Source organism: Pyrus communis, chromosome 16, assembly GCF_041283825.1.
Source record: "Pyrus communis isolate YQ-2024b chromosome 16, ASM4128382v1, whole genome shotgun sequence".
Classification (NCBI taxonomy): Eukaryota; Viridiplantae; Streptophyta; class Magnoliopsida; order Rosales; family Rosaceae; genus Pyrus; species Pyrus communis.
The window spans coordinates 3,781,717-3,802,959 of NC_142580.1; the positions used below are offsets into that span (position 1 = coordinate 3,781,717).

Below are 21,243 nucleotides of genomic sequence, written 5' to 3' on the forward strand. Positions count from 1 at the left end.
TCACTATTCTTAATATTGAAGCACTATTCTCAATACTGAAGGAAAAATGAAAAAATTGTGGCAAATTTGGAGATCCGAGATGGAATAGCGTAAAGAAATTTTTTCAGTTTCAATCCTTTGTTAAAGTATTAGAATCGGTTTGAATATCATTTTGTTATAAATGATGAGCTCAAGATCAAAGGGTTCATTATGCGACTGAGCTCAACCCTCTATCCTCAGTATCCATCAATCAAAGAGAAAAGAAGAAGAATCCCATTTTGTCAAAAAATAAAAATAAAATTCAGTGGGATTAAACCAGAATGATACATGACAAAGAAAAATAGAAAAAAATAACAAGCGGGGATTGAACCCGACGTGAATCGAACACGCAACCTTCTGATCTGGAGTCAGACGCGCTACCATTGCGCCACGGATCCACTTGTTGTTGAACTCATTAGTTAAATGTATTTAGACGTTTACAAATAAGCCTCAATTTGAATTCAACAGATATTTATTGCACTGAGCGGGAACTTTTCATCTTCTCCCTCCCTCCCAAATCCTCACTGGCAATTTCTAGGGTTTATGGAACCGAAAGAGGTGGGAATCCCAAAGCTCCATTTCTTATCAATTCTGAAAAAATTAGTGAAATTTCTGTCCAGCTCTGTACGTTGGATCGTTGTGCCAGTTCGGTCTACTAGGACCACAATGAGCGGAGCTCCTTTGAAGTTCGAATACCCGATCCGAGATGCAATCTCCAGAATCCGATTCGCCCCGAAATCCGACAACCTCCTCATCTCCTCTTGGGACTCTGTGAGTGTTGCTCCACTTTTGTGCTTAGCAATTTGTAGTTTGTAGCACTTTTGGCTTTTCAATCGTAAAAATTGATTCTTTATTTCTTTTTGCAGAGCTTAAGATTGTACGACGTCGGAAGCTCACAGCTCAGATTAGAGGCTCCGTCGGAAGCGGCGCTCCTCGATTGCTGTTTCCAGGACGAGTCCGTCGCGTTTGCTGCCGGTTCTGATGGCGTCATCAGAAGGTTTGTCACTGGGATTTGTTTCATTTTGCAGTGGGACTCTGTTGAAATTAACCTTGACCACTGTCTTAACACTTTACTTTTTAGCTTAAATTGATGGGTAATCATAACCTTATAAGTTAATGGGGTTTAATTTCTCATATTTTCTTGCAATATTTATGAGGGATTTAATTTTCCTTTCTATTGTCAAAGCAATATGTGCTGACTCTTTTCTGGGTTTTCTTATACTCAAGGTACGATTTACATTCTGGAATTCATGATTCAATTGGAAATCACGATGACATATCAACATGCGTTGGATATTCGGACGAAACCAGTAAGCTCTTACCTACCATTCCGCTCTCATTGACATTAAATTCTGATTTACCTTCTAAATACAGATTTTGAACTTTACATAAGTCATAGTTTGTCTTTTCAAATTTTCAACGGATATTAGGAAAAGCTTAAAACCAACTGCTTAATAGGAAATATATGTAGCACGGATGAGTATTATTTTTTCTGTTACAATTAAATTAAGGATTTTATGCATAATGTTTCATAAAGTTCGGAATTGCTAACTGCGGTATATGATCATTATGGCATGGGTCGTGGAAACAATTGAACTTATAGACTTAGTGGACTTACGATAGGCTGATAATGCTATCTTCTTCTTTATCGTGATGTTCTCTGTTATGATTTTGTGACTGAATGTTAACAAATTTTCTCCTTAATTGTTGTAGGCCAAGTAATTACTGCTGGTTTGGACAGGAAGATATTATCTTGGGACACGCGTACAGAGAAGGGTTTTGTGTTTGCAAGAAATCTCGATTCGGAGGTGATGTCCATGTCACTCTCAGGTCTTGATATGATGGTAGCCATTGGATCATCAATATGTGTGTATGATTTGCGAAACCTAGAAAAGCCAATTCAATCAAAAGATTCACATATGGACGTCCAGATTTTATGTGTTAGCTCAATTCCATATGCCAAAGGTATTACCAGTACCACTATACTTCACGTAGCTGTGTATGTTGTAAACCGTGTTCCAGCAATAGTTACTAATACCTGAATTGGCCAATTTATATAGACTCTAGGTCTTCTTGTTGATTTTGTATTGCAATCACAACCTGTATCTTATAGAAATTTTGAATTGTCTTTGCAGGATTTGCAGTTGGCTCGATAGATGGACGTGTAGCATTGGAGATTTCCTGTCCGTCTAGTTCAGATGACATCAGGTGACAGGTCAATTCTTGGAGTCTATGTTCTTATATGATTGACATATCCAAGCCTGGCATGCTACATAATCTGCCTCGCTTAATTACAAACTGTCATTTGCTATGTTCTATGTAGTTCTGTTCGGAAGGAATAAAAAAATTATAATGTTACTTGTTGTAATACCTATTTGTGCTTGAGCCACATTTGCTTCTATGAGTTCTATCATAGTACTCTTAACATTTGTTTCAGATATATGTTCCGGTGTCATCCAAAGTCAACTGATAAGAGATATCACCTAGCATCGGTGAATGACATTGTATTCAATCCGCTGTATGTGCAACTCTAATACTCTATCAGCTTTGACCAAACTCAATTATGAAAACTTACTTTCGATTTAATGTTTCTGATCTAGCATCTATGGCGCCTTTGTTACCGGTGACAATGATGGTTATGTTACTGCATGGGATGCTAAAAGCAAAAAGAGACTATTTCAGGTATTTTCATTAAATTTTCGTGGATTTTGCTGCTTCTGCTTTCACAGTGAATGTATTTAACATTTATTGCTTGACCTAGTTGATTTTATTGTTAATTTATGTTTGGTTATTACTAATCTTCATTAACTTCTCTAACCTTTACATATTTTCAGTTGCCTAGATACCCAAATAGTGTGGCATCCTTATCGTACAACCACAGGGGACAACTTCTGGCTGTTGCATCAAGCTACACATATCAAGAAGCTAATGAAATGTGAGTATGTTTCTACTATGATTTACTACTTCTCTGTCCTCGTATGCTCAGTATTATGTATCTTTCTTTTTCGCTTCCATTTGTTAGAGAAGAGCTTCCTCTGGTATTCATTCATGAAGTTGGCAATGACAACATGAGATCTGTATCTGTTGGAAGTTCGAGCAGAAACTAATTGTACACATTAAGATGAAGGTAATGAACTTTAATCTTGGGTCAGATACTTATATTTAAACTAGGATAGGCCGCAATCATCTGTGATATCTCAGACTTTGGAACCAAAAGCCTTTGGACTGCTAAATGTAATCAAATTCTGTTTAATTTTCAGGATCATGTGTAAAGTTATGATGTTCGGGGTACTTGTTTATTAAGCTTTGTCCCTTTTGAACCTGATGCAATGATGTACCCGCCGAAATTATTTTTGATTTGCAGATTAACAGCAGTCAGCTGCAAAGTTAGAATTCTAGGAATTGCGTCTGTTGTAGAATGTCGTTGTGGTTAACTTATGTACCGTTCCTCTAAAGTCTAGACAGATACCACTTTCATGGGTTTTATTTAGTTTTACTTATTGGATCCATGAATTTCCAAATGGAAAAGCATGAAGCATTGTCATTTGTAAAACATGTGTTTGTTGAATCCTTTTGCACATCAGCCTGCAAATTATGAAACCATTTGCCGTCTTGGTGTATCCGTTTTGTGTAAGTTTTGCTCCTTAAACTAATTCATTTCAAAATTTACATCCGTTGTGTTCATATGTGTCGTTGATGCCTTAGATACTGTATCAATATTAAACATACATCCATAACATGTTACATCTGGTTGACAATAATAACAACACATATTACTGCATAATGGCAGTTAATGGACGTTTGTTCAATAGCTGATTAAAACGTAAAGTACCAATGAACCTAATTGTGTTCAGTCCATATTAAAGCTCAAAAGAAGAAGAAAAAAACAAAATAAATTAAAGAAAACAAAACAGGAAAGACAATGTGTATACAAGTGCAAAACAAAATATCCGAGTATGAAAAAAGCAGGACACGTGGCTTGTCTTTTTTTGCATTTCCTTTCAAAATATAAATATCGTCTATTTTAACTTTCTTTCTGTTTGGGCCCGAAATATTATTGCTGGGTCGAGCAGCAGGATGTGCTCGGCCCAAGGAGATGATAAATACTATGGGCCGAATAATAAGGCCCGGGCCAGTTGGCAGGGTTGGCCAAATCCCATCAGAAGTAGTCCAGATAAATAGAAAGGTCGAGGAAGTCCTGGTGCAACTAGGATTCTCGACCAGCAAGGAATGAAGTCCCGAAAAGAAGGAAAATTCAGAATCCCAGTAGGAGTAGGCTTGTTCGAAGAAGAAGCGAAATGGGACAAGGACTCCCAATCCAAATCGGAGTCGGTTTCAAGGAATGGGGCACTATAAATACAAGAAATCATGCAAGCAGAAAGGATCTCCAATTCAGCATACAATTGCCCTGCGCAAAACTTCTCAACACCTTGAGATTTTTTCCTTTTCTTTTCCTGCCGACACACCTTCAGTTTGGATAAACAGCACTGTGGAAGCGCCCGGCGAGCACCTTCAGTTTGGATAAACAGCACTGCTACCGCAGAATCAGCCGACCGAGAAGCATCTTCAGTTTGGATAAACAGCACTGCGTCGAGGTCGACCGATTATCTATCCAAGTCTCGGTCGAGAAAGGTTTTCGAACCTTTGTTGGCAGAGGTCACCTTGCTAGCCTTCTCGGCATAGTTAGGTGTTACGAATTACATTGCTCGGCGTACTGGTCGCCGAGTGGTTTTATGATTGGATACTCACAAGTGAGTTTCAGGGTTCGGCATTCCGACGGCCGAACTATGTTTACCATCAAGACATACATCACGTTCGAGTACTTGTGCCCATACACCTTGGTCTCGATTCGACGTGCTTATACTCTCACGAATATAATCACAGTGACCGAATCGGGCTCGGACGATTTGTGAACTCCGCAGAATTAGCAGCCTTGTCTTCAGGCTGTAGAACCCAGAGACCGAGAGTGTTCCTTCCTCGGTCGCAATCGCAAGTTAAAGAAGTCAGCAACGCGCTCAAAGCTACATCAACAAATTTTACTCCTCGGCCAGACTCGGCCGACGAGTTGGCACGCCCCGCATTCGACCGAAGGACGTAGTTAGCTTACTAGTTACTCGGCCTGCGCGCCACGTAGGTTTTGTAATTTTTAGGGTCAACACTTTCAAAGGTAACAGAACCCTGACATCCATGTATGGCGTCCATCGTACTTGTATCACAATTTTGTGACAAAAATTTAGGCACCAATGACCTTTATGGTTATAACATGTTAGCCTCGATGACCAACATATCGTGAGCCAACTAATTCTTAAATATGTAGTGGATTTTTAGTTTTCTCCTATACCTCAAAACTTTTAGGGGGGCGTTTGTTGCACCGGACTGTCTCGGACTGTACTAGCTGCAGGGACTAAACTGGACTGGCTTAGACTAGACTAAGCTGGATTAGCTTAGTAAAGCGTTTGGTGCAGTGTCGGACTAAAAAGAAGGATAATAACAAACTATAATATTATATTTTTTAATTCATATCTAATAATATTATATTAATTAATTCCACCTTTTTTATTCTAATAATACTCTTCATCTCTCTAGAAGCCTCCATCTTTTTCTCCCTCTTTATCTCCTTTGTTCTCTCCGTCCCACACTCTCCACGTCCGAAACCTCTCGATCGAGATCCCATCGGACGATCTCCGGTTCGAGAGGGAGCGAAAACCAGCAAAGTTGTGTAGATCGAAGACAGAGGCATCGAGATAGAAAGAGAGAGAGAGAGAGAGAGAGACTGGGAGAAAAAGATCGAGAGGGAGGAGGCTCAGAATCGACAGATCCGAAAGGTGTGAGAAATTGGAGATAGAGGCGTCGGGAGAGAGAGATTGAGAGGGAAGAGACTAAGGAGAAGAGAGTCTTCGAGAAGGTGTGAGACAGTCTGGTGGAGGTCGCGGTGGGGTGTGGGTGTGGATGTGGTGTGTTTGCTTCGGGAAGGAGAGTTGCAGAGATGGGTGAGAAGAAACAAGGAGAGGAATGACAGAGAGAGATTGGGGAAGGGGGAAACACAGGGAAGTGGTGGAGAGTGCTTTCCAAGGTTTTCTCTCCGTCCCACGCTTTCCTTCCCTCCCTTATTTTTCAGGTTTTATTCGGTGCAAGATTCGAACTGGAGAGAGCTTTCCAAGTCTGTGGATTCAATCGGAGCCGCAAGTCTGTGGAGCGGCGAAACCGGCCTGCAGCGATGCCTGGCGAGCTGACCGGCGACGAGTCGGGGTTTGTGGAGTTAGGGAAGTGAAAGACGGTGATGGCTTGGATTTCTTGGATCCGTTTCTGTCAAACCCAATATTGCATACTTGGAGATCCTCTGAGATGGAGAAGAGGAAGGAGGAGAGAAGCAAAGCAAGCAACATGAGGTGAAGCCTGAGGTGAAGAACAGAAAGGGAGGTGAAGCGGTGAATCGAAGAACAGAAACACGAGGTGAAGCGAAGAACAAAAACGGGATTACGAATCCCCTCGTTTTTGGTGGCTCTCGCTAAGCCCACCTAAGGCAGGATTTAGTCGGCACGAGTCCGGCTTAATCCCATTAAACACAATCCTAATTTACACTAAACACTGGACTACTAATCCTAGCTAAGTAGTCCAATCCAGTGAAACTTAATCCGGCCAAACAAACGCGCCATCATCTGTCAAAATATAAATAAGCAATGAGCCCAATCAACCAATTATTATGCAGTTACATAATGTTTATTATCACACAAATGTGATGCTGGAAATATAAACATATGTTGCGTGATATATCACCAAAATTTTCTTATGAAATTCAGGCTCTGATAAATACCAAATATATGTGTTATTTGTTTTGAGGTATTAGTGGCTTCAAAAAAAACCGTACTTTTTTTTTTTGTCAAACATGAGAACCACGCTTTCAAATTACACGTACAGTTGCCAGTTTTTAAGCACAATTAGAGCTAATGTCTAATCAGAGAATAAGTCATATATAAATCTAGATTTAGTGCGTTTAGTGTATCCGTCTAGTTTTAAGTGTCAATTAAGGGGGCGTTTGTTGCGCCGGACTATCTCGGACTGGATTAGCTTAAAGGACTAAGCTGGACTGGCTTAGACTAGACTAAACTGGACTAACTTAGTGAAGCGTTTGGTGCAGTATTGGACTAAGAAGTTGGATAATAACAAATTCTAATATTATTTTATTTAATATATAAATTATTAATATTTTATTATGATCTTATCTTTTTCTTCATCTTTTCCTACCATTTCCGTCCCACTCTTTTCCTCTTCTCTCATCGTCCCACCCTCTCCCTCTTTTTTTCCTCTCAGACCTCTCAATTCATGTCTCTTTCTCATTCCTGGTCAAACTCCTTATTGATTCCAGTCTCTATTTCTCTGTCCTCCCTCCATCTCTAGCTATGCGTTGTTCGAACGGAACCTCACGGCTCCAATTTTCCCGACGAGTTGCAGGTTTCCCGATGTGTTTTTTGGTCAACCCTCATTAAATTGGATGAAGTTAGCACCGCCAAAAAATTCATCACCATCCCTGGACCGAGATCTTAGCTTTGCATGCTCAAATTTGTCATGGATTTGAAGAAGCCCAAACAGGCCGAGACTTCCAGGCCATTTTCTGGCCACATTCAACCACATTTTGGCCTCGATTCAAGTAAAATCGTAATCTTGTCACTCCCAGCTTCAATTTGGTATATTTTATATGAAAGTTGGTTGTGAAATGGATCTGAAAGAGAGTCGGGAAGTTAATGATTGATCTAGGTGACCGGCGATGACGAGGAGTCTGTCGGGAGTGGTCGTTGAGCATGACAAGGACGAGAAATAGAGGATAGTCTTAGCTAGTCCCATGGTTATTGGGGGGTCTCACTAAGACCTCTTAGTGAAGGGTTTTGTCCATGCTAGTCCCCTTTAGTCTCATTAATGTTAGTCCCAGCATGGAACAAACACAGTATTGGACTAATAGCTAGTCCAGTCCAGTCCGAGTTAGTGAGGGCAAACAAACGCCCCCTAAAAGTTTTTAACCGGAACACGTTCTATTTGTGTACATTTGTGGTGAAAAAAAAAACACCATGTAAAGTTAATTATAAGAGTAAATATCAGTTTATTACTCTTATATTTCGTGATTTTCAACATTTAGTACATCAATTTTTTTTCGTTTCAGAGTCCTACTTAAAGTGTTAATTTTGGGATGGTCTCATACATCCGTTAGTCAAACTATTAAGTCTGCCATTAATTAATGACGTGGCGTCTATGTGGACAATAACTGAGCGTCGCGTGCCATTAAGGGTCTACGTGGATTTTTTATTTTTTTTTTGGAGAATGAGTTAAAAAATAATTCAAAATTTCAAAAAAAAAAAAAAAAACAAAAGCGCCCCATCTTCTCCCTCCCTCATCCCGCTTCACTCTCTCCCTCCCTTCTCTCTTTTGCAACCCACACCCCTTCCCTCCCTTCTCTCCTCCTTACTCCCTTATCCCTCAATTCTCTACTCTGCACCAACCCCCCAAACCCTAGTTTTATAAAATTTCATCAAATCTGTCGGCTGATTAACAAAATACAGGCATATGTCAGTTAGCAAGCAGAATAATCCCAAAACTTTCATCGACCAGTCAGTGATTCTTTTCCGTACACAGCTTCTATTTTTCATGTTGTTCCATTGCTGCAGAACAAGCTTTTGGTTGTAGTTGTTGGGTTCTGAAAGGTTGCAACGCATACACGAGTTTCGTGAACTTGGATCTGGGTTTGCCCTTTGATCGGTGGCCTGAACCGGGAATGGAGTTACAATGGGCATTGCCAAGGGAGCCCGAGTGTGGGACGCATGCGGATTGTGAAGGGAAGTCCGCTTGTAGGTCCGACCCGGCTGTCGGGGTGTTGGTAATTGAGGAGCAGGTAGTCATTGAAGACGAAGACGATGACAAGCGCGAGGTTGAAATCACCCATCGCGACGGCGTCGTTTTAGCTGCTCTCGAATCAAATCGAATCGGAGAGATTGAGAAGGGGAATCAGAAATTAGGGTTAGGGATGTGAAATTGCACGTTCAAGTGATCACAGATCTTTGTCGCTGGTCCGAAAATGAGCAGAGCCGTTAAGGAAAGAGAAAGTGAAAGGGTTGAGGGCTCGGTTCCAGTGAGGTGGTGAGAGGAAGGCGACGGGGGCGGCGTATTATGGGTTGAGGTGGGTAAGGTTGATTTAGGAAGAGAAAAGGGAAGGGGTACGGGGGGATGAGGGAGGGAGGGAGAAGACGGGGCCTTGTTTTTTTTTTTTTTTGAATTTTTTTAACTCCTTCTCCAAAAAAAAAAATCCGCATGAATTCCCCTAATGACATGTGGCGCCCAGTCATTGTCTACATAGGCGCTACGTCATCGTCCACATAGGTACTACGTCATCAGTTAATGGTAGATTTAACATTAACATTGGTATGACTCTAGGACGAAAAAAATTTGATGTACTAAATGTTGAAAACCACGAAATATGAAGGTAGTAAACTGATATTTACCCTAATTATAATTATGCTATGTAACTTTATGAACTTGTTGAGGAACTGAAACTTATACGAGGTGATGAATGTTGGAAAATATTAGTATTTAGGTTTATTTTAGTACTTGGGTTTTGCTTGTTAGTTTAGGATTTGAGCCTAGTTCGACTGAGTTAGGGTTTCTTAGGTTTAGTTCTCTATAAATATTGCTTGTAATTTAGTTTGAGAAACAAGTTAGTCACAATATAACCTCTTGGGGATTTGTAGTCGTTCCAGCATTCTCTTTTGTTTAATAATATTCTTATTATTTTATAATTTTGTTTGTTCCGCACTTTGATATTCAACTATGAATTGTTGACTTGTGAGCCTCGACAGATCCACTTTCATGGGTTTTGTTTACTTTCCACTGATTGAATCCTTAAGTTTCAGATGAAAAATCATGAAGCATGGTAGTTTATATTGATATCTAAACCTTGCCGTCACCACTGATGACATTGACATTTATAAAAGATGTGTGTTTGTTGGATCCTTTTGCACATTAGCCTGCAAATTTATGAAACCATTTGCAGTGTTCTCGTTATGCGTAAGTTTTTGTTTTTTTTTTTTTTTGAGTTGATTGCCTTTAAAATTTACTTACTTTTGTTACTGTATCAATATTACAAACATATGTTCATAACATATTAGTACATCTTGTTGGGAATAACAACATCGATATACTACTAATAGCATAATGCCAATTAATGTACGCTTTGGGAGTAGAATTATCTCTCTTCTTATTTTCATCATCTTCTCTCCCCCTCCTTTTTGGGAGCAGAATTCTCTCCCTTCTTATTTTCATCCCCTTCCCTCCCCTTGCCTCACACTTTGCGTTTTGTCTTATTATCTTGATAAAAAAATAATATAAAATGTTAACGTAACTTAATTGTAATCGTTCACGTAGAAATTGAACAAGATGAGAGAGAGAATCATCTTCCTTGTCCAATAGCTGAGTACCAATGGGCCTAATTGTGTCCGGCCCATGTTAAAAAAAAAATGTCCGAGTGCACATGCCGCACATGATACATCCAACGGCGGGCAGCGACCCTCACCCAAAAAATAAAATATAAAAAGTATTTAAATTCAGAAACCCTAAAGTATTAGTCTTCTTCTCATAATTACCTTCTCTCCCAAATCTCCCGTCCTCCGCGTATCCTCTGGCTGGTCTCTCTAGCTTCCTCTCTCTCCTCTCTCAGAGTGATCAGAACCAGCCATGTCGGACGAGGAGCACCACTTCGAATCCAAGGCCGACGCCGGAGCTTCCAAGACCTACCCTCAACAGGCCGGCACTATCCGCAAGAACGGTTACATTGTCATCAAAGCCAGGCCATGCAAGGTTCGATCTCTCTCCTTTCTCCCGAATTTTCTTCCGATCTGCATGTATTTTAGGGCTTTGATTTCAGATCTTCGCGCGATTTCATTCGATCGTTGATATTTGTTTGCATGCCGTATGGATTTGTTGATTAATTATCTCGCCTGTTTAAGATTATGATCGGTACAGTTTTATTGAGATCGGAATTGATTTTAATCAGGTTTAATTACGATTTTATTGTTTTACCGATTTTGTTTCTTCTGACTGTTTAGATAGGTGTTGAGGTGATCAATTATGTATGAAATTATTTGATTTTGACTGCAAATGTTACTGATTGCTGTTATCTACCTGTAACTGATAATAATTATGCATGGATGGTTTTGATCTGAACACTTTCAAGTTTAATTTGTATACAGAATCCTGTTATCTTAACGGGGAATGCCGTTACTTATATGTATATATATGTGTGTGTGTATATATATATGCGCGCATACACACACAGCTGTTATCGCGAAACTTGTTCGAGGCTGAGCTCGTATTGCATCTTCCATGTCTGAATAATATTTGAATTTGTTTTCTTTTTCGATTTTTGTTTTGTAGCTGTCCATTGTGAGGGAGTGAATATATGTGCTGAATTGATTGTTTAATGTCTTCTCGTGATGTTATTATATCAGTTTGGATTAATGTTTTGTGGCTGTGATACAAACGTGAAAGAACAACTAACTAATGGAATGTTGTCACAGGTTGTGGAAGTTTCCACCTCCAAGACTGGAAAGCACGGTCATGCTAAGTGCCACTTTGTCGGTATCGACATCTTCACTGCCAAGAAGCTTGAGGATATTGTTCCATCTTCCCACAATTGTGATGTATGAACCTCAAGTTTGTTTGGTTTATATTTAAGCATGTCTTTTATTTTCTTCCGTTGGGATATTAATGTTTGTACCTTTGTATTGCAGGTTCCACATGTCAACCGTACTGACTACCAGCTGATCGATATCTCTGAGGATGGATTTGTAAGATTGCACTTTTGTTTGTTGTTATAAAATTCATTGATTTTATTGTTTGTTGCTTGTTACTTGGATGTTCCCACGAGTTTACAATGCTTTACCTGGCTTGAACCTTAATCTGTTGCTTACTGAAGGTGAGTCTGCTGACTGAGAATGGTAACACCAAGGATGACCTGAGGCTTCCAACCGATGACAGTCTGCTTACTCAGGTTAGTTTTGTAACATGGCCCCTGTAACATTCGTCTCTTCCACTTAGTTAGTTTGAATGGGATAGTGTGCTTGTACATGTCTGTTAGGGCTTCAATTGTCTTGGGGTTGTCTATGCTGCTAGTTCGTCTTTATTCCTGAAAGGCTGTAGAATCCATGTGTGCTCGAGGATTAACTTTTACTGTTCGACACATTTTAAAACTTTTTCCTTTGCTTAACTACTTTTATAAGTATGTTTCCCGCTGGTTATCCTTGTAGAGTCTTAAATGGTTTTTGGTATCTTATGCAGATCAAGGATGGGTTTGCAGAGGGGAAGGATCTGGTTGTTTCTGTCATGTCTGCTATGGGAGAGGAGCAGATTTGCGCCCTCAAGGACATTGGTCCTAAATAGATGCACTTTGTTCTTCGGGAACGCTAGTTTTCAGATTCAAAATGGAACGGTTAACAGTATCTTTCGGGTCATTCCTCTCAGGAACTGCTGTTCGTGATTAGAGGTGGCCTTGGGTTATAAGTTGATGTTGCCATTAATTAGCGTGTCGTTATCAATATTTTTGTTCTGTTACTGTTCTGAACCAATCCCCCAATTTCATGGTATGGGCTTGAGTTATATTGAAGACTGTATAGTACCTTCACTTGTTCTTGACTTCAAAGTTTCCATGGTCCTGGGTTTTTTGTCACTTGACGGATTCTTCGTGTTGCATTGTGTTTGCCTGGTATTTCTGTGTTAAATTTCTCTCTGCCAACTTGTACTGTGATTGTGGTTTTGCGCAAAGTTACCTACCCTGCGGTTGTACAGTTTTGCTTTCCTTTGGTAACCAGATGGTCTGTTTGGTGTTTTGGAGCTTGTTTGGAATTGCTTCTCTGAAGTGCTTCTATGAATACAACACTACTTTTTGTGTCAAACTGAAACTAAGCGAAGAGAGATTCTTTAAAATTCATGAATCTCGTGGTTGCTCGGTGCCGGCAAGTTTACCTATCCAACCTATTAGAAGAAGCCATAACCGGTCAATCTCTCTCTCATAAACGACCGGAGTACCATTGGGTGTCGCAGCTCTGATATTGCATTGGGACGATTCATAGTCATAAGTGGTTTAAATCTCTGTCTTACTCCAAATGCCGACATCTTGCGTGGGTCTCCAAATAATGTTTTAACACCGCGATTGTTGCTGCCTTCACAGTTCACTATGTACACATTGATTCCGAGTTTTGTAATCGCGGCAGCTTCCGATATCCTGGTTATCATTCCCCCTGTTGTATCATGGGCTGCTGCTGCTGTCTCGACGGTTGACATGACAGCCATGAAGGATCAACGAAATAGACGAAAGCAAACTTAAAGCAAAGTCGATAGATGTGAGAGAGATTCAATGAACACAAATGATTAACCTTGACAAGGGGTTGGTAGTACCAACCCACCTTTATTAATACAAACGTGTATATGAGTCGGATATTATCAGAGACAAAGTCACATGGCATTGTCGTGGAGCTACCAAAAATTTACTTGCTTGGCTCCTCGTCGAAAGTAGCCATTATTCGTTTTTGCAAATCAAATTTGACACATCAACAACATAAATAACCTACGAAAATAAGAAAAAAGTAAAAGAAATGTGCATATCAAACTGTAATGTTTAAACGTAAAACGTGCATATTATTGACATTCAATTTTGTGTTGATGCCCATTTGACCAAATACAAATAGCAACAAATCTCCGACAATCATTTTACAACTATTTTTTTTTGTCATTAAACCGTGCAAGAGATGTTTGGCATGACTAAGAATGTGCTTTTCACATCTAATTAAACGAAATTCAACCGAACATGATTAGTTAATGAAAAATAGCATTTTATATAATTCATTGAAATGGGTATATTGACAAAAAAAAATTAGACCGGGCCCTCTATCTAGGAAAGGGATCTTCTCTAGATCCCTTCCTCTTGATTCGCCTAATCAGGAAATCCGTGTCGTTGAAATTTGATCCAACGGTTGAAGTTATTATAACTTTTAAAGTGGGTCCTTGTTTGTAGCCATTAGATGAAATTTCAATGGCATGAATTTCTTGATTTGGTGGATTAAGAGGAAGGGATCCGGAGATGATCCCCTGCCCTCTATCTAAACGATCCCCTTTTTTTTAATGAAAACTAATGAAAATGACTTGAAAACTTTGAGTTTTAACCAAAATGAAGGTGTTGTAAGTTAATAATACCAGGAGTAACTTTTTAGAGTAAAAATGTCCTTAACTTTAAAAGTTAACAGTATTATGAGTGTTTTGTTAAGACTCATTTATATATATATATATATATATATATATATATGTATAGGAGTGAGATTAGTCGTGGGGCTCACTTTACATTGAACATTAACGATTTGAACTTTTTATTTTTCAAGTTGCACATCATAGGTCATCCTTACAAAATATTAGCTAAATCGAAAATGTTTGAGGTATCTAATTGAGTTAAAGAAAGTTGACGAACACTATGTTCTAAAAAACATTGAAATTTCATCATGATAATCAAATGCGTAAATATTTTCAGATTTAATTGATTTTTGCAAGAATATCTATGAAATGCAACTTAAAAAATAGACGATTTAGATCGTTAAAATTTAATGTGAAATGAACCCCACAACTAGTCCTCATTTCTTTAAAATAATGGTGATCCCCTTGAATAAATGCTCTGAACTACGTGTCACAATGCAGAAAGAATTTGGTGAGCTAGTAAGGTCTTCTAAGTTTTAAACTAGTGGTTAATACCAACTCTAATTAGGTTTGTGCAAATGAACAATATCATGTTGTATTAAAAAATATATATTATGATTTAAAGAAATAGATCAACATAAATCACATAATATTGTAGTCCCACTCCAAAATCAACTATGAATACACGAAGCAATTTAACTCTAAACATTTGTACGGAAGTGACCTTTTATCACAGTGGTGAAAAAAAGTTCAGCCCTTACATAAGGACGTGAGTTCAGATTCTATTAGTGATTAATCTAACATCTAATCTAATAAAATTTATTATTTGATAAAAATAAAAACTCTTAAACATTTGTACGATTTCTTAACTTTTTGACGTAGGATAATTATTTATGGCTTGTGTAACATCCCACATTATCCAGGAGAGTGGATCCTGTAAGTTTTATATGTATATTCTAATCTCTACCTAGCACGAGGCCTTTTGGGAGCTCACTGGCTTCAGGTTCCATCGAAACTCTGAAGTTAAGCGAGTTCGGGCGAGAGCATTCCCAGGATAGGTGACCCACTGAGAAGTTCTTGTGTAAGTTCCCACAAACAAAACCGTGAGGATGTGGCAGGGATCCAAAACGGACAATATCGTGCTACGGTAGAGTCGAGCCCAAAATGTGATGAGGGTCTGGACGGGAATGTGACAACTTGTCTCATGTAACGGACATGTATAATAACACGTTGAGCGACTTATACGGAGGTTCTTTATTTGGACAATAACTCCTGGCACAATATGTGTGGACACCAACTAACTCGTCTCCTTGTAGGAGTAATATTCATACGTATTAATATATTATCCACTAATATATAAATAAAAATAGAACGCACGTTGTCCGCAAATTCATAAATTAATGTATTTATCTACCATATTTGTTGGATTTGTAAATTGTAGTTGTTGGAAAGGGATTCTCTCGGATCATTTCCACCAAATTCATCCAATCATTCAATCTGGATATTTGAAATTTGATTCAACAGTTGAAAATAGGAAGTCTCTTTAAAAGTTATAATAAATTTAACCGTTAGATTAAATTTCAAGGGTCCAAAATAGATAATTGGATGAATTTGATGAAAGAAATCTGAAGATGATCTATTTCCGTGGTTGTTAACTCCTTCTTTCCAATAATTTAACAAAATACTATAATACTAATTTACTAATAGCACGTTATAAAAATGTACATATAACATTGTATTATTAATCGTGTTACGGAGGAGTTCGAAGATGGAGGGGGTGAAGACAGACAAATAATTTTGAAAATGGTCAAGTTGTAACATGTTACATGTATTTATGTGCAGTTTGTGAGTGCGACTGTCCGTCCCGTGAGACAACATGTGACAGCTCTCTTTTCCATGCTTTAATTATATATGCCAAGCGCCAACACGTTTCCAACGCATTTGCTTTGTTTGGTGTATATATTTGGCTCTAACCATATTTTGCATCTCAAAGAATCTACAAATAAATCTTTTCATATTGTGTATTTGTCTTTTTATAAATACAACTTATAAGTTATATCGATCATTCATGTTAGAGCATCTCCAAGATGCCAAGTGTTTTAGTCCGAAGATGTAAATAAAAATGTAAATTTATTTTTTATTTTTTTAGTAATGAGTCTCACAAATCAAAGAGAATTACATTTATATCTCCGAAAATGCAAATTGAGATTACCGTTCGAATTTGAATTTATTATTTTTTAGACCAATTTTTTTTTCTATAAATACCTATGTCATTCCTACACAATTTCTTACATTCTTTTCATCATTTGGTATTATCGTACCTCATTTTATTTCAATTTTTCACATTCTATCCGAAAAATTATTGAGATTATATAAAGATAAGAAATCTAGAGGCTTATTTATTTAGCGACAAGTGGCACTCAAAATATGTCCAAAAATCTTATTTTAATATGATAATTTAATTTAGTTAACCATATTAATTCAATAAAATAATAAATTATTGAGGTGCTAAAAAATAGCCCCCTTTAGTTGGAGATGAGTTTTTTGTCGAACAACTATATTTTGGGCTATGACTCTTTGCCCCCCTAGGTTGGAGATTATATAAAATATGGTATTGGGATGAGCAACGGAATGTGCAATGTATTATTCTAGAGGGTGATGCCTTGCAGGTTGTTCAGGGCATTGGGAGACTGAAGCAGGGGTCCTCTTCTTTGGATTTATTGTTGGATGATGTCCGGGAGTGTCTAAGAGGTTTTGGGTCCTCCAAAATTTGTCATGCTAGTCATTCCGCTAATAGTGCAGCTCATAGAATAGCCAAGTTGGCCTTAGATTTTTTATCTACCTTTCATTGGTTTGAGGAACCTCCGGAATTAATCCAGGATATTCTCTTGGATGATTGTATGTCGATTTCCTAATAAAATAAGATCGTTATCGTTTCAAGTCAAAAAATAATATATATATATATATATATATATATATATATATCTTTTAGAATTATAGGGCTAAACATGGTCCTTTTACCCTCTTTTGGTAGGAGATTACCTAAGCAGTCCACAGATATCATAGTACAATCCATAATCCAGATATCTAGGGAAACGACTCTACTTCTTCCCCTTCACTACCCCTCCATTCTCACACTTGGAAGATGGAAATTTCGTAGTTCCTAAAAGTCTCAGGGCCATCACCGTCATTTCAAGCATAGGCTTAGTAGTTAGCAACTTTAGCCTCACCGGCCCACCAACACCAAACAACCCAAAAGCTCATAAATAAAATAGAATGAACTATGATTTGATTTCCTGAATTATCGTCATAGTTGAAATTGCTCTGAAATTATTTTTTGATAAGTTATGAACCTAAAATATTTAAAAAATAGCCAAAATTTCCCTAGTCATTTAGTTCATCCAGTTTTCCATTAAGTCACCCATAGTGACCAATAAAAACATGCCATTTACCAATAAAAATATGCCACTTTTATTGGTCATTAGTCGTGACTTAACGGAAAACTGGATTGAACTTAACGATAAGAAAGAATTGGCCACTTTTAAAATGTTTAGGTCCTGATCAAGGATAATAAATAAAATTAAAACAAGATAAAATCATATATTGAAACGACTGGTTGGGAGCTGGCCGGTAATGGACCTACTTACATGTTGACTAGCTGTGGAGCTAACCCTTGCTCTATTGGTTTGGTGGTTGCTACCAGTGGAATAAGTCTTGTTCGATAAGTTCAATTCTTTCAATATGTTATCTTTGCTTAGTCTTAAAGACACTTCCTCGCCCCAGCATGTTAAGACCAGCGTGTGCCTAGGGAGCGGGTTTTAATTTACCAAAAAATAGTTCGACGGTTCAATTTCAATTGAGGTATTAATTCAAAAGTCAAACGATAGTTTATCTAATAAATGAAATTTATCCAAAAATAATAATAAAAAATAAAAATACTATGGAGACTATCTTTTAAAATCATATTTTGAATCATTCGGTTGATGATGAATTCATTTTTTATGACTTAAAGTAAAAATGCAATCATCAACCACTATATAATATGGTTTACAAAATATGATCGAAGAAATAATCTCGGTAGCGTCACCGATTATAAATGAATACCCAAAAATTAAATAAAACCAATTTTTCTTTTAAAGGAAAATCAGGAAAGGACTTTCAGGTATGTGCGGCGTGGACTTTTTGCAGAATTTCAGATCCCCTAATCCGAAAAATACAAAAACAAAACAGAAGGACACAAACTTCCCGCAGAAAGAAAGAAAAAGAAAACGAGAGTTTAAAGTTGAAACATTTTCTTGCTTTTTTTATCCCCTTTGTTTTCGGATTTTGATCCAATGACCGACAACCAAGAGCAGCCGCCGGGCCCCCCGCCGCCAGGATCATCGCAACCGTCGAAGCCCGCAGCGACGCATGATCCTCCGCGCCCCACTATTACTCTCCCGTCGCGCACCTCTTTCGAATCAATCTTCAGCTCCGGCGCCGGCGGGAATACTGGCCCGGGTCTGGGCCTGGGCTTCAGCCCCGGGCCCATGACTCTCGTCTCCAACTTCTTCTCCGACGGTGATGACTGCAAGTCCTTCTCCCAGCTGCTCGCCGGAGCCATGACGTCTCCATCCCCGGGGGAGCCGGGGTTCCCGCAGCTAGAAAAGCGAAATTCCGGCGATAACGATGGCGGCTCGGAATTCCGGTTCAAGCAGAACAGACCGCCGCCGATGTTTTCGGTCCCGACGCCGTCCGGGTTTCTCGACTCGCCGGGTATCTTCTCACCTGGCCAGGTACTCCACTCGTCAATCACTTCTTCTATCTTCTGAATTACTGTTATGTTACCATTGGCTGTTTGCTTATTAGGGAGCTGGGATTTTTTGAAAAGTTTCCTTTTTTATCCGATTTAGATTAATATCTCGTCTTTAGTTACTCCGAAAACAAAGGCAGAGGATTTGAGTTTCTAAATTTAGTAACTTTTCCCTTTTTGCTTCTTATGGCTGTGATTTCTGAATCGTTGTAGGGACCCTTTGGGATGACACACCAGCAGGCGCTAGCACAGGTCACGGCTCAGGCTGCTGCACTCTCTCCATCGTTTTTCAATTTCTCAGCCGAGTTTTCAACGTCTTTCTCGACAGCACCCGCCACATCGTTGACGCACCCTCCATCCCTTACTTCCGATACAATGCCACCCCAAGAGATACCGTCTGGAACACCCGACTCTGCCGTTGCCACAAAAGAATCATCCGACATTGCCCTTTCGGATCAGATATCCCAACCGTCTTCATTTGCTGTCGATAAGCCTAACGATGATGGTTACAATTGGCGGAAGTATGGGCAAAAGCAGGTCAAGGGTAGTGAGTTTCCTCGAAGTTATTACAAGTGCACGCATCCAAATTGTCCGGTAAAGAAGAAGGTTGAACGCTCGGTTGACGGACAAATAACTGAAATTATTTACAAGGGCGAGCATAACCATGAACGTCCTCAGTCCAAGCGTGGAAAGGATCCGAATGCAAATAGTCAGGCGAATTCCGACATGGCTTTGCAAGTTCATGGTGGGAATTCGAACAAATCAAAAGAAGGGACAGGTCCTTATTCAATGTCTAAGAAGCGTCAGGAATCCAGCCAAGCAACACATGATAATTTATCCGGGACAAGTGACAGTGAGGAAGTAGGGGGTGCTGAAACCAGAGTGGATGAGAAAGATGAAGATCAACCTGACACCAAGAGAAGGTAGATCTTTTATGTTGATAAGCATATGCCATGTTTGTCGTAAGTTAAGTTCCTTGTTTGTCATGTATTCTTAACAAAATTAACTTTTATTTTCCAGAAATACAGAGGTCAGGTCAGAACTGGCGCCAGCTTCTGCACATCGGACTGTGACAGAGCCTAGAATCATAGTGCAGACAACCAGCGAAGTCGACCTCTTAGACGATGGCTACAGGTGGCGAAAGTATGGGCAGAAAGTCGTTAAGGGCAATCCTTATCCACGGTAATACTGCTGAAACTACAAGCTATTGGACTCTAGGTTAATAGAATCATATCAGCAGATAATTAAGAATAGAATGTGGAACTTATCTTTATCGTTCTTTGTTTTGTTTCCGCAGCCGCAGGGGTAACATAATCGTATATGTTACTGAATATTAACAAATCTACCTCCGTATAAATTTAAATCCTGGAAGAATAATTTTGAAATATTGTCCTGTACTCTGAAAGCCGAACCTTCTAGTTTTATTCCATTGGTGTCCCGCTGTTTTCAATTTTATGTTGCCTAAGGTATTCAATCAAAGGAGTAATTCCTTGTTGTATGGTTGGTTTAAAAATTTCCTTATTAGTCTTTGCTACATTTTACAGGAGCTATTACAAATGCACATTCCCTGCATGCAATGTCCGTAAGCACATAGAGAGAGCCTCTACAGATCCTAAAGCTGTCATAACGACATATGAGGGAAAACATAATCATGAAGTACCAGCTTCTAAAACAAGCAGCCACTACACAGGCAACAACAACGCATCAAATCTAAGATCAGTCAATCCAGGAACTGGGAAGATGGACAAGATTGATCTTAGAAACAAGGACCAGCAGCCTATAGCCAGTTTACGTTTAAAAGAAGAACAAATAACATAGTTTCTGTGAGTTTCAATCAGGAAAGCAAGCACGAGGAATCAGAGAATGTAAAATTTCGACGAAGCAGGCAAAAGTTGTAAGTGTTATGTTTGCCCGAATCTGTCTTTCACTACAGGCCATAGTTTTGATCAAGGCCCAGTTACCGAATTGCTAATGTACAAAGGAAAGAGGTAATTATGAAAAAGAATAAAGGATAAGGAAGAAGTCAGGTCAAATTTTTGTTGTACGTAAACTAGTTAACAAGCATACTCTGTTGAAATTTACAACTTCTGTTTATTCTTTTGTATATGGAAGCAGTGATGTTGTTTTATATGATTATTTACACTCGTGTTTGGTAATAATGTATCGATGTTTGCCTGAAACTCCAAGAAAATTACTTCCACTGTCGGGTTGCC

General features: G+C 38.9%; 3 protein-coding genes and 1 non-coding gene across 5 annotated transcripts; 3 read left to right on the forward strand and 1 right to left on the reverse strand.

Moving 5' to 3' along the window:
• Positions 1 to 344: 344 nt before the first annotated feature.
• Positions 345 to 416, reverse strand: TRNAW-CCA (transfer RNA tryptophan (anticodon CCA)). Its single transcript has one exon. It is a non-coding gene; the product is annotated as a tRNA-Trp (tRNA).
• Positions 417 to 481: 65 nt separating this feature from the next.
• LOC137730852 (Transducin/WD40 repeat-like superfamily protein) lies at positions 482 to 3,638 on the forward strand. Of its 2 annotated transcripts, none has more exons than XM_068469842.2 (10): positions 482 to 789; positions 885 to 1,015; positions 1,246 to 1,328; positions 1,732 to 1,983; positions 2,154 to 2,226; positions 2,456 to 2,536; positions 2,619 to 2,700; positions 2,853 to 2,953; positions 3,041 to 3,145; positions 3,279 to 3,638. In XM_068469842.2, exons 1-9 carry the CDS (start codon positions 562 to 564, stop codon positions 3,123 to 3,125), a joined length of 1,116 nt encoding a protein of 371 aa, XP_068325943.1. In that variant the 5' UTR covers positions 482 to 561; the 3' UTR covers positions 3,126 to 3,145; positions 3,279 to 3,638. The 2 variants fall into 2 exon arrangements, with proteins under 2 accessions (XP_068325943.1, XP_088544435.1); XM_088688309.1 differs by having other exon boundaries at positions 507 to 789; positions 3,383 to 3,638.
• A 6,976-nt stretch (positions 3,639 to 10,614) lies between these two features.
• LOC137730851 (eukaryotic translation initiation factor 5A-2) lies at positions 10,615 to 12,724 on the forward strand. Its single transcript, XM_068469841.2, has 5 exons — positions 10,615 to 10,857; positions 11,577 to 11,699; positions 11,790 to 11,846; positions 11,975 to 12,049; positions 12,337 to 12,724. The coding sequence occupies exons 1-5, from the start codon at positions 10,735 to 10,737 to the stop codon at positions 12,436 to 12,438; spliced, it is 480 nt and encodes a 159-aa protein (XP_068325942.1). The 5' UTR covers positions 10,615 to 10,734; the 3' UTR covers positions 12,439 to 12,724.
• A 5,674-nt stretch (positions 12,725 to 18,398) lies between these two features.
• Positions 18,399 to 21,210, forward strand: LOC137731647 (putative WRKY transcription factor 3). The gene is made up of 4 exons (XM_068470819.2): positions 18,399 to 19,013; positions 19,244 to 19,953; positions 20,051 to 20,212; positions 20,575 to 21,210. Exons 1-4 carry the CDS (start codon positions 18,573 to 18,575, stop codon positions 20,846 to 20,848), a joined length of 1,587 nt encoding a protein of 528 aa, XP_068326920.1. The 5' UTR covers positions 18,399 to 18,572; the 3' UTR covers positions 20,849 to 21,210.
• The last annotated feature ends 33 nt before the right edge of the window (positions 21,211 to 21,243 follow it).